The sequence below is a fragment of the Tyto alba genome, unplaced genomic scaffold (genome assembly GCF_018691265.1).
Source record: "Tyto alba isolate M040663 unplaced genomic scaffold, T.alba_DEE_v4.0 Super-Scaffold_5, whole genome shotgun sequence".
In the NCBI taxonomy this organism is placed as follows: Eukaryota; Metazoa; Chordata; class Aves; order Strigiformes; family Tytonidae; genus Tyto; species Tyto alba.
The window spans coordinates 4,509,284-4,521,431 of NW_024881326.1; the positions used below are offsets into that span (position 1 = coordinate 4,509,284).

Consider the following 12,148-nt stretch of genomic DNA (forward strand, 5'->3'; position numbering starts at 1 on the left):
AATTTCCTCATGGAATTTTGTCTTAAAGAGTTTTGTAAATGTACCTTTGGTCCAGGGAGACCAGGAATACCAATGCTTGAAAGACCAGGGTCACCTTTCTCCCCTTTCAATCCAGGAAATCCTGCAGGCCCAGGCTGCCCTGGACGGCCTGCTATTCCTTGGATGCCTTTTATCCCTGGGGGACCTGTCCAAAAGATAAAATATAAGTTTTACAAATATAAATACAACTTTTGCAGTGGTTTAGAGAAATCACTCAAATTACAGCAACTGAACTAGAAAGGACTAACAAATTGACTGGCTGGCTTTGAATACCTAATGTGTCTTTATTTTTAAAAACAAACTAAAACAGTTATCTAAAAATCTGTCATGGATATTTGCATGACATTTCTAAACTTTCTTTTTTTATTCTTAATTTACACAAATCCAAATATCTCGTTGTAGTATCTAGGCACAATTTAATATTAGAATCCTCAGAAACTGTTTTTTGTTTCAGCAATCTTTCTAAATAACGGAATTCACTTTCTCCTTCCCCTTTTGCTTGTGTCTGATGTCTGCCTTCTGACAGGTGGGCTTACAGAATCATCTTTTCTCTGAGCTTTCACAGAGTGGAATCTGAGAAACCAGAAAAGTATGAAAGTTAGAAAATGTAGCTCATTCTGCCTCTACATCCATAAGCACTTTAAAATAATACATATTTGCAATATATTTGCATTTTCTGTTTTAACGGATATTTCCAATTTCTTATGTACTATTTCAACAACTATATATGTAGGGCTTTATGTATTCCTCATCTGCATTGCCATTAAAATATATTATTAGATGGTGCACACAAGCAGATCCATCTCTGTACTACGTAAAAGGATAACACTGGCCAAAACAAAGTAAAATACAAGCACAGAAACTAACCTGGAAGGCCCATCTCTCCCATGGCACCTTTTAACCCTGGAGGTCCTGTTGGCCCCGGTTGTCCAGGAAGCCCCGTGTCTCCCTTGATGCCTAGGAAAGTTGTGGTTTTAATTAATTAATTAATGGCAATAATTAAAGAGTTTCTGATATGCATTCTCATATGAAAATTTCTGTCATATAATTACAAAGGCAATGGATTTGGAGTTGCTTTAGGCCTCATACTGTTCCTACATACTTTCTCACACCCATTTGTGGTGAAATATTAAACATCTTCAGTTTGTTCTGAGCCAAGATTTGATCAGGGCAACTTCTTAGCTTTGAAGAGTAGTTTAGTGAAATGTGTCAAATCTCAGTCCATGATTTAGTAACCACCTGAAAAAATTTAGTACTGGTGTGACTTGGTTTCTCATGAGTTGTTCTGCAGAATGAACACATTATCTCTTTCTCACCTGCAATAGATATTCAGTAGCTTTTATTATGGAATTAAATGCGACCTACAATGCTCAAACTAGTTTGAGTCCTGGATGGTTAAAAAAATTCCCCAAGCCCAACAAGATATTTAGAGCAAGACCTATTTAGACATATGAGCAAAGATTCAAGATTTCAGATAAGTTGTTATAGCTGTAGGAAGAAGCAGGGCGAAATAGAATTGGTTTTCTTGATACTTGCAATTCTTTAAAGCAAAGATGTGACATCCAGACAGCCTTTGCAATACATTCATTTGGCCATTTGCAAAGTATGAGTATAATAACTAACAATATAAGAAATAAATGCATGAAACAGACAACTCTTGCTGGCAGATCCTGCAGTCGTGTTGCTTGCTCAAGCAGCAAGCACTTTTCCAGTCATCCTAAAAGCTTTCCTAATCTTCAACACAATCAGCTTAAAACTGCTTTTGGATCTGTCAGAAGGGAAGAGCTCAAAGCACGCTGTTTGGATAATGATTTTAAGTGTCTCCAAACCGTGCTGCAGCTCTAAGTGTAAATTCCTACGTTTTGCTTACCTGGATTAACATACCAGTCCCATGTGATAAAAACGCGTGCACATTTTTACAGATCAAACCTGTCCATCTGTGGCCTTGTTTACTTACCTGGCAATCCCGGCACACCTGGTGGGCCACTAAGTCCTGGTGGGCCTGGATCACCTGGGAGACCTTGATAACCTTTCTGTCCTGATAAGCCAGGAATGCCTCAAAGGAAGAAGATACATTTTATTATGACTATTACCACTACTGTATGTTTTCTTTCACCTTAAGAGATCAGATTTAGATACAGGTGAGTAAAATGCAAATAGGAATTTTTTTTCAGTAAATAGAATTCCCCCTAGTTTAGCAAAGAAAAGTATCACAGAACACAAAATATTGCTTATGGAAAGATTAAAATTACTATGGAACAGGAACAATATAAGTAAGTAGAGGAAAAAGTAAGTTTACAACTAATGCAAATATCCTTCATTCAGAAGGGACTGTCTTTTTGGATGAGCAGACACCATGCTAGCTTCTCTATATTCATCCAGATTATTTATATACATGTTTAATTACATTGCTACACCAGAAGCACTTTGGAACTGATCTCTTATAAGAAGTAATGCAGGTATTTTAGCAGGTTTTTACAAGTTCTATACCATACAATAACTTTGTGCTGCCCTACAGGCATAGTTAAATCTGTGCTCTACAGCTCTTACTTAACGGGACAGGAGGGAGCGGGGGGAAGGCAAGTGTCTTAGGATCCTAGCTAGGCTTCACAGAAATTAATACAACAGATAAATTAGCACAAAAATGGCTGGGCCAACATTAGAGAAAGGCATTCTGGCTCTCTCTAGGGCAGAATATTTTTACTCTTATCAAGAGTAAATTAGAGTTCAAAGGAGATGTCAGAACCCTTGGTGGGGGAGCAGAGGGAAGCCAGCAAGTGAGAGAGAAACCACACTCCAGTGAATTGAGAAAACCTTTCAGGCTGCCAGCTTCCTAAGTAGAAACACACACAGAGATGACATTTAGCTCAGGGGAGGGTAAGCTTACAGAGATACCCAAAGGGACAATCTGGAGGTGATGCATGAGCAGATGACCTCTGCAACTCCATCCTACAAGGCAAAGGCCCAAGGGGCTTCGAGACAGCAGGAATGCAGCCAGCACAACAGCCATGACAACTATTTCTCCATGTTTAGGAATAACACCTAGAAAACTGAATCGCAATCCTGCTGAAAGCACCTTAGTGCTATTACAATACCTCCATATGCCAAATAATAGTAACAGTTAATGAGCAAGGACACTGCACACTAACCATCATAGAACCACTCAAAAAAAAGTCTAAAATAAGAGAACCTTAAGCTACTGAGTTTATAAACTCAGAGTTTATTTTTGTCTGTAAGGCAGAATGAACTGTAACGGATTCAGTTACAGTCACTTATCTCTAGAATATAAACCACCTCCCCAGCCCCACATGCAAAGTTCTGTACCTGGAACACCTGGCTCGCCTTTTTCTCCCTTTGCTCCTAGCTGTTTCGGATCAACTTTTCCAGGCGGACCTGGCAGGCCTGTTTCACCTTTGATGCCTTTCTGTCCTACTGGTCCAGGAGGTCCTGGAGGCCCAGGTAATCCGTTATTACCTACAGTAGGTAGTAGACAACAAAAGGGAAAAAATCATAATCCTTAAGGTAGGCTAATACATTTGTAACGCTTTTTCTTACATAGGGAGTCCATGATTTATTAATGAAGTTGGAATTCACTAAATGATCAGTCAGTTTATGCAACGTTCTCCACAACACCTTAAGCCCTGGAACAAACTCAAGTCAGTGGACTGCATGGGGACGTCTGTGTGCTGCAGCCTGGGAGCTCTGGCCAGCCCAGCTCAGAGGAAGCAGCTCTCTCTGACCCACATCGTGAGAGCTCTCAGTGCCCCCCACATTGTGCCACCAGCACAAAGGAGGTGCAACAGCTACAGCAGCTTTGGATTCACAGCCTCCTTGTTCTAGGGAGATGTTTGGTTTTTTTTTTTCTACCAAACTCTTTCCAAATTTATCTCCAACAAGGGGTTAGATAGAATAGGTTCTCTGTGACACCTACAGAGCTGATTCTGGATGACTTCATAACCCAAAGCTACTGATTTTCTACTTTCTGCTGCTTAAAGCAGACTTTAAAACATACTTCAGAAATATTGCCCTACTTCAATGCCATCAATCCAAAGGTAATCTTTTAAAAATAGCTAACGTTTCATGGCATCAATTTAAAAAAGAGTGACTGAATGCTATGGCTTAAAACTGCAAAAGCGATTCGGAACATCAGCACTGTCAAAAAGAAGATAAGCTAAGCAGATCCCAGTAATGAAGATCTACATGTTAGTATTTCAAAGCTTCTTTCCACACAGGACATGGAAAACAGCATTCTGATTCTCTTCAGGGGTGGATAAAACAAACATTACCTTTCAAGCCAGGCAGGCCATTTCTTCCAGGAGTTCCTGGAGGCCCTGGAGGACCAGGAGCTCCCATGACACCCATCTCACCTTTGGCACCTAAATGCATTGAATCACTGTTGTCAGTCTGAAAAAAACCTCAAAACCTATCAGTATCTAATTTCCACTTCCCTGCATCTCTATGTTATTTATTAGCCAGCACATGGATATAAAGTGTGTTTTAAGGGAATTACAAGCACTCAGTTCTTGTATAGATCTAAATCAGATAAGATGACACTTGAAATTTTTGGCAAATTTTCCACAGTTAAGTCCTGGGAAGAAAATTTACAGTACACTGTTCTTTATGGTAGAAAGCATATTTATACTTCCAATAAGTTTGGTTCCCTGGTTTGAAACAGAAATATTTGTTCTAAAACAAACTTCATTTTATTGAAGGCCAAAATGATAATTAGGTATACACTACCTTTAGAATCTTTTGTATCGCCCCCTCTATCCAAACACAAAGATTCTCAAAATTTGCTTTTGAGATTTCTATTCCAGAGGGTGGAACAGAATATCTTAACTGAATAGTCTAACGCATACAACGAAATTAATGCTTAAAACTATGTGTTGGATCTAACTGATAGCATTTGTAATTATTTTCTTTAAACAAGATCTATTTCTAAATTGTAGCAGTGACTAGGGAAAAAAAAAAATCACAAAATAGAGATGTGACATAATGTTGATGATTAAAGCAACATTTGAAAATTATGAAACAGAATAACATGGAAAATATTTGAATCAAGTTACAGGGAAAAGTGGAGGGGTGACAAAGATTTTAATGCAACAAATTTTGTTATCATTTTTTTTAAAAGTATGAGATTTAATGGTTACATGTATCCAACTTTCAACAGATAGGATAAACATCAAAGCTCATTAAGATGGCATGCCCCAGCATAGAGAGCATCCATGTGTAACTGAAGTTTGGTCTTTGTCCACAGGTAAAAAATGTGAACTTACCTGGAAATCCAGGTATTCCATCCCGGCCAGGTGGCCCAGGTGAACCCTGAGGCCCTGGGAGACCAGGGGGTCCTGGATATCCCGGGGTTCCTCGGTCACCTGGAGGACCAGGAACGTCGAAGCCTGGAGGACCTGGATCCCCTTTCTCCCCTGGAATGCCCTGCAACCCTAGGCAACGTTGTTAAGACACAATCTTTTAGCAAAAAGTAAGGCAAGGCTGAGATCTGTGTGTCTCTGGGCATAGTACTGTAGGAATAGCTAAGTTTTATCTGCAGTCCTCTCTTAGCATTAATGAAAACACTGCAATTCTTCTAAAGCCACTTATTTTTTAATGGCTTCTAGGTGTTAAAAGGCCATATTCTCCCGAAGAGAAGCATTAGTAAAATTTTACCAAGTTGTAGCAAACGCAATTCAAAAAAATCTCAAAAGGAAAACAACAAGTCTTTTCAACAACCTTTTAAAAGTCTGATTAATAAAACAAAAAGCCAAGATTGGACTGGGTTGTATTTTATCATTAAGTATTGTGCTTCTTACAAGTATATTTCCATTAATGATTCCATTTTACTACATTCTAAGATAACATCAGCTGAATATTTTTGAAGGATAGCAAAATTCTGCATTGCATTACATTTCCCTGAATGAAAAATATGCATTGTCAAAACATGCTTAAGATTGTTTAACACTAATGATACTGAACTTGAGGCACTGCTGAAGCAAGCAGACAGCTTGCTATCCTCCAGTGCACTGTATCAGTGAAGATGATGACTCTGAAAATGCAGCTGACAAATGATTATTCTTAAACCTCAAGTTAAGAAATGGCTGTTAAAGAAACCACAGTACCTGGAGAACCTGAGGTTCAAAAGCCAACGAGTTAGAGCTCATCAGGAAGTTGAGACAGGTAGCAGTAAGGAGTTGTAATAGTCGTTAAGTTAGGAAACAAAATAAAGCACATACAGATTAGAACAAAGGAAAAAAACTACGCTAAAGTTATTGAAAACAGATCTAACTACAAAGAATACAACACTAATGCAGTTAAGAGAAACCAGAGCGCAAGGAAACTTGGAGGTCTTTTTCAAAGTGCAGCCACCGCTGTATGCAGAAACAAGAAACTCAGGTATTTTCAAACATTGATGGTACATTTTTAAAATGAAATTATTTTTCCCTCTGTCTAGTATCCTCTTCTTTTCTGAACTGTTTCTTGCACAAAACTGTCATTACTAGATACTGGCTTGGATACCTGAACACCAGAGTACACCCTACCAATCAGCTTCTTGCTGGGCTGTATTACATTCTGGTAAATCCCTTCAAATCGGGGTTTTCAAAAGATGCTGCTTCTTTATAACACAAAAAATCTCCAAGTAGTTTTTTTCCCATTCTTTTAGTTCTATTATGCAAATTTACCTCGTTACACCTACAGAGATAGTATATTGCATGTTATATGCCCTACCATAGCCTACTGAGGTTATGACAACACTGTGCCAAAACCTCATAACTAACTACAGGGCTCCGCTCTCAACTGCAGGATTGATATCATGATGTGTTCTTTGCACATGAAAAAGGCAGATCAAGTTTTCTTGACAGTATAGGCTGTAAACTTCCATTTATTTAATGATAAGCATGCTCCCCTTTGGCAGCAGTTTATCACTGTGTTAATCTATGGTGTCATGTGCCTGGAACTGCTTACTTGGCAGAGAAAAAACAGTACCAGGGGATGGATAGCAACTGCACATGCTGTGTTTAAGGAGTCTCTATCAGCAAGTAGGGGGGGGGGGAAAAAAATAAGAGAAAATAATATAATAACCCAGTAATAGGACAAAATCCGTATCTAGAGTGGTAAAGATAGTTTTTCAAATAGAAGTTAATTCTAATTCAATTTCTGGTTCTCAAAAATGTAACCGTATCATCGTTAGAACAATATAGACAACAATAAATTTGAAAGTAATTTATTATATATTCAAAAGAAGAAGAATGTTGAGTTACTGCAAACTGTTTGAAGAAATGGAGGTGCAGAGAAAAGAAATTCTGAACAGGGAAATCCTTTCCAGAATTTTCGAAATTACCTGAAAAACAGAGCCCCAGAAACTTTACCCTAATGTTGCATAAAAGAACAGAAACCAAACAGCTTAGTAAAACAAACAAGGGATGAGAGATGGGAATGTAAAGAATTCTGCACAAAACAGAAAAATAGCAGTGCCAAGGGAAATAACAAGGACTTCTCAAGTGGGACCTTCAACCATGTGCTAGATTTCAGAGCCACCATGCTGTTAGTAGTTGCAATGATTAGTCAGTACAGACACGAAGAGTGAAAATACAAGCAGTTCTAACCCACCAGTTCTAGTAACAATTGTGAATTTGTGGAAATTGGTATTTTGCAGAATAAATCAATGATCACATGAAATAAAATTCTGGCTAACACCAGAAGAGATGTTACAGGAAGATAAAAGAACATGCATTGGATGAAACATTCAAACCCATACTAATACCTCCCACCCAAAATACACACCTCTGTTGCCTTCCATTTCAGTTCAGCCTCAAGTACAACCATAGGTTCAGGATGGAAAAGTGAGCACAGTAAGCCAAACAGAAATCCCACCCGCTGGCTCAGGGACCTTCTGTGCACATTGTCCAGAGCTCTGCTGTCCCTAACTCTTAATACTGGACACTTTCAAGGCTTGCTGGTGCAGTGACCACACGCTCCCTTCCCCTCTAGGAAACTTGTGAAAAAATATACTTCAACATGACCCACACTCTATGTATGCGAGTAGAACTCCAACTCCATGGGCCTGCTTACTCAAGTGCTTACCCAGATTCAAGTTAAGCACTTTGCTGAATCTCGGCCCACACTTCATAAAGATCTAAACATAATCAACCAATCTGTGACCCATGGTCTTACAGTTGGCCATGATTTTTTCAGTGTGCATTGTGAATAATGCTAATCCCAGTGCTGGCATACAAACACATTCAATAAGTGTAGCTCACAAACATGCAATGTAAACAGTCATACAGGCATGGAAAGAACCAGATGGGTTTTGAAGTGTTTCAGCAGCAGGCATGCTCAAGTCCACAGAGAATGTTCTCACTGTGGTGACTGCCACACATCTGTAACATCAGGAGTTGGTGCACAGCAAGCTCATTCACCAAATGAAGGGAAAAAGAATTTCCCCCAACAAACTCTGTGAATAGAATGATGTGCATGCATGCACATGTATCCTTTGTGCACAGAGATGGAACAAGTTCATATCTTCATCAGTCACCAGTCATTTTAGACAAAAGACAATCAAATTTCCCTCAGAGACATATTCCTAATTATCACAATCCTTAGATCCTACTTTGCCAATCTACTTTAAACCTATCACTACACATAAAACTTGTTGGTTTTGCAGTAAAAAAAAAGTGTGTGAGGGAATCAAGGACCTGAGAACTCAGACGTTTCTGTAAGAGGAATACTAAAGCTCTTTTCCAGGTGTGCTTATGACAAGATGAATGTGTATGACCTCTTTTACTGACAGGCTTTTGTTAAAACAGTATCATGTTGTTACTTGAAGAACATTTTCTCCTCTACAAATTAATGAACTAGCTAGTTTGGAATTCTCATGCTTTCTTCCTTTCCACGTTAACTGAGTTAAATTATGCGTCAGCTTCCATTCAGGAAAAATAAAAGTGCCTAGCCATGTCAGAGAGAACCTGAATTACTCCCTTTTTTTTGCACTCGCCATGTAAGTAGAGGGAGGACAAATAGCACTGTATAGGGGATTGAGTTTGTCTGCTTTTTTTTCCAAATCAGAAAATAATTTTCTAATTAATAACATTAAAAAGCTATTTAAAAATACCTCTCACCCAGTGAATTTGGAATACAGTTTGGTAAGCTAGAAAACTGCTTTGGTGTTTAAGAACCATTTTTCTATTTGAAAGCAATGTAATGACACACAGCTATAGGCAACTTTCCTCCAGTGTTTCCAAAACCTCTGCACTGACATTGTGCTCCCTTCTGTCTTAACCTGAAGACTATTGCAATAAATTCCTTCACAGAGATTTTGTCACTATCTGTGCACAACACTTTCTAGAATTTCTGCTGAGGCTCCAAGTCTTCTCCAAAGTAGGCTTTTATACCCTTGAGACCTCTCTAAATTGTGCAAATAGCAGGGCTGAATGTAATTCCACTTCTGGTTTCAGTGAAAAACATGATGTACCAAATTTTGCACACTTGACTGGCAAAACAGCCAAGCTAATAGGCATGAAGTCTCTATCTTTTCTTGCTTATCTGTTCAGTGGGACCTTCAGAGTCCTGTGTACCTGCTTGGTGTATGCCAGAAATAACCTAAGGGTATAGCTGATGTGAGTTTTACCTGGGGGGCCAACAGGACCTGGAGGTCCTGGAGATCCAGGTGGACCTTGACCACCAATGCCAGGGATGCCTGGTGGGCCTGGGAGTCCTGGTGGTCCACTTGGTCCAGGGTCACCTAAAAGAACATCCTTGTTTAGTAAATAACGAAGTCGGTTCAGAGACACTTGCTTTCAGAAGCAGAGTGCCTGCACATTGTACTTGAAATCTTGTCCTTGCATGCAAACAAATATGGATATGACAGGAAAAAACACACTTCAGAGGCTATTTCTGAAAGCCAGAGACTTGTCCTCACTCTGTGTGGAATGCATGCAGTTTACATTTCTAGGCTACACACAGAGACATGTTATTGCATCATAATCCACATCAAACTCAACAGATGCTCTCCAGCAAAGCTGGCATGCTCTGCAGTTCAATACAGACAATGATTAACAGCAGGAATTCATGAATTGCTAACCCACTGCGTGTTGAAGCACAGTGCATCTAAATGACAATTATTCTATTGAAAAAGTTTTGCCCCCATCTTAACATGATTTGTCTTTACAATACAGACTTTCAGATACTGACCCACAGGTGTTGGTATTTACTTGCTTGCTTGTCTTTTGAGAACACAAGCTTCCATTTACACAGGTGTGTCTGATTTGGAAAATGGACTCTGAAATAATTGCTCTAAAGTCAACACTGCTTTTATTTAACTGCCATATCACTCCCAGCTCATCTACATTTTTTAATGTTCAATAGGGAACAGAAAAGGGCAGAGTTTTCCATACCTTTGGGACCTGGAGTTCCATCAAAACCTGCCCGTCCTGGGAGACCAGGGTTTCCTGGGAAGCCAGGATCACCTTTCGGTCCTTGAACTCCTTTTGTGCCTGGTGGTCCTGGGGGTCCAGGTGGTCCTGGAACTCCAAATCCACGATCTCCCTATAACAAATTAACACATTTTTTTTTTAAAGGGATTTTTCTAAGTTTAGCTTCTCCTAAAAGTAGCAAAGAAAAAATGCCCACCATCTTAGAGTTCAATTTCTTTTTTTCCTACCCTCACTCAAACCTCAAGTAGAGAACGTGACTTCCCTGCCATCAAAAGCTGACAACAGGAGGTGAAATCCTCCCCGCCAACTTCCCACTGATGCAGAACCTCCTCTAAGAAAGTGAAGTTTAATATTAAACAAGCAAACACAGACCTTCTGTCCTGGGAAACCAGGTGGTCCAGGAGGTCCATCTAGACCAGGGCGACCTGGAGTTCCTGGAGCTCCAGGGGGTCCTGGAGTCCCTGGGAAACCTACACATGACATGGAGGTTAGGTCAGCAGAAGACAGAGAGCATTAGAACAACTCTTGCAGAAATGATTAGGGCCCATGAAAAGTAATCTCTGAAAAAACGTTCTATGCTAGCTCAAGCATACTTGAGGGGTACACCCATTTGGCTGAGATAACTTCTGAGTATAGAGTCTGCCACACAGGACGTCTGGGACTCCTCTCAGAAGAGGGCACTCCCCATGCTGTGTGCTCTAACAAAAATTACAAGCAATTCCCATCAGAAACATTAACATCTTGAGGCAGCATTTGGAGATCATTTATTGATTCAAGCTCAAACATTCATCATTTCCCAGAGTTTTACCCATTTACTTTTGTGTCCTTGATTTACTGAAAAACGTAAGCTACCATGAAGGAGCAGTACAGTGAAGAGAGGAATAAGAGCTCTGCAGGTTTTCTTCCTGATACTTCTGAAAGCATTATGAAGATGTATAAATTCAAGACAAAATTTTTTTAAAGGATTCTAGACACAGAACTCAACTCACTGGGAAAAAGTGAAGATACACAACCCTGTATGTCCCCTCTTTACAGCCAGTATAATACATTAACATACCTTTTGGGCCTGGTGGACCTGGAAGTCCAATGCCAGGAATACCAGGCTCTCCCTTTGCACCTGGGATGCCTGATAAGCCACGCTGACCTGGCTGACCAGGATCTCCTGTAAAAAGAAGAAAATCAACAGAGTTATCAAGAATCAGTCAGAATAAAAAAAGCTCTTGGAGTTCCCTGGATATCTAGTTGCTGATTTACCTGGAAGACCTGGGTCACCATTTCTTCCTGGAGGACCAGGGGGGCCAGGAACTCCTGGTTCTGTAATAGTCTGGCCAGGGTCACCTTTTGGACCTAAAACCAAAAAGAAATATGTATCACTCAGTAGGAGTTTCTTTTCTGTTTTCCTTTGAGCAGAGAAAGATGCTAGCCACATCCCAAACTTACAAAGAACTTAAACACCAGCAACACTTTACCCAATAAGCTATCTGCCTCTGAGCCCCATATAACACTTATAGGCTTAGAAGCACTGTTTTATGTTCATCAAAAGCAGTGGGGTGATTCTCCCCCTCTGCTCTCATGAGACCACACCTGCAGTGCTGGATCCAGGTCTGGGGCCCCCAACAGCAGAAGGACACGGAGCTGCTCAAACGGGGCCAGAGGAGGCCACGAAGATGCTGGGGAGGCTG

The 12,148-nt window shown here is 40.0% G+C and overlaps 1 protein-coding gene across 4 annotated transcripts in view; it reads right to left on the reverse strand.

Moving 5' to 3' along the window:
* Positions 1–12,148, reverse strand: part of COL4A5 (collagen type IV alpha 5 chain) — an 86,909-nt gene that overhangs the window by 20,428 nt on the left and 54,333 nt on the right. For 2 of the 4 annotated variants that reach the window (XM_042807080.1, XM_042807082.1), the window contains exons 26-37: positions 11,721–11,813; positions 11,524–11,628; positions 10,839–10,936; positions 10,428–10,578; positions 9,662–9,775; positions 6,156–6,164; positions 5,316–5,483; positions 4,326–4,415; positions 3,364–3,513; positions 1,997–2,095; positions 907–996; positions 45–184 (exon numbers count right to left, since the gene is read on the reverse strand). In XM_042807080.1, coding sequence (XP_042663014.1) covers positions 45–184; positions 907–996; positions 1,997–2,095; positions 3,364–3,513; positions 4,326–4,415; positions 5,316–5,483; positions 6,156–6,164; positions 9,662–9,775; positions 10,428–10,578; positions 10,839–10,936; positions 11,524–11,628; positions 11,721–11,813 — 1,307 coding nt within the window. The remainder of the gene's footprint in view (positions 1–44; positions 185–906; positions 997–1,996; positions 2,096–3,363; positions 3,514–4,325; positions 4,416–5,315; positions 5,484–6,155; positions 6,165–9,661; positions 9,776–10,427; positions 10,579–10,838; positions 10,937–11,523; positions 11,629–11,720; positions 11,814–12,148) is intronic. The other 2 variants (XM_042807083.1, XM_042807081.1) reach the window with 1 other exon arrangement.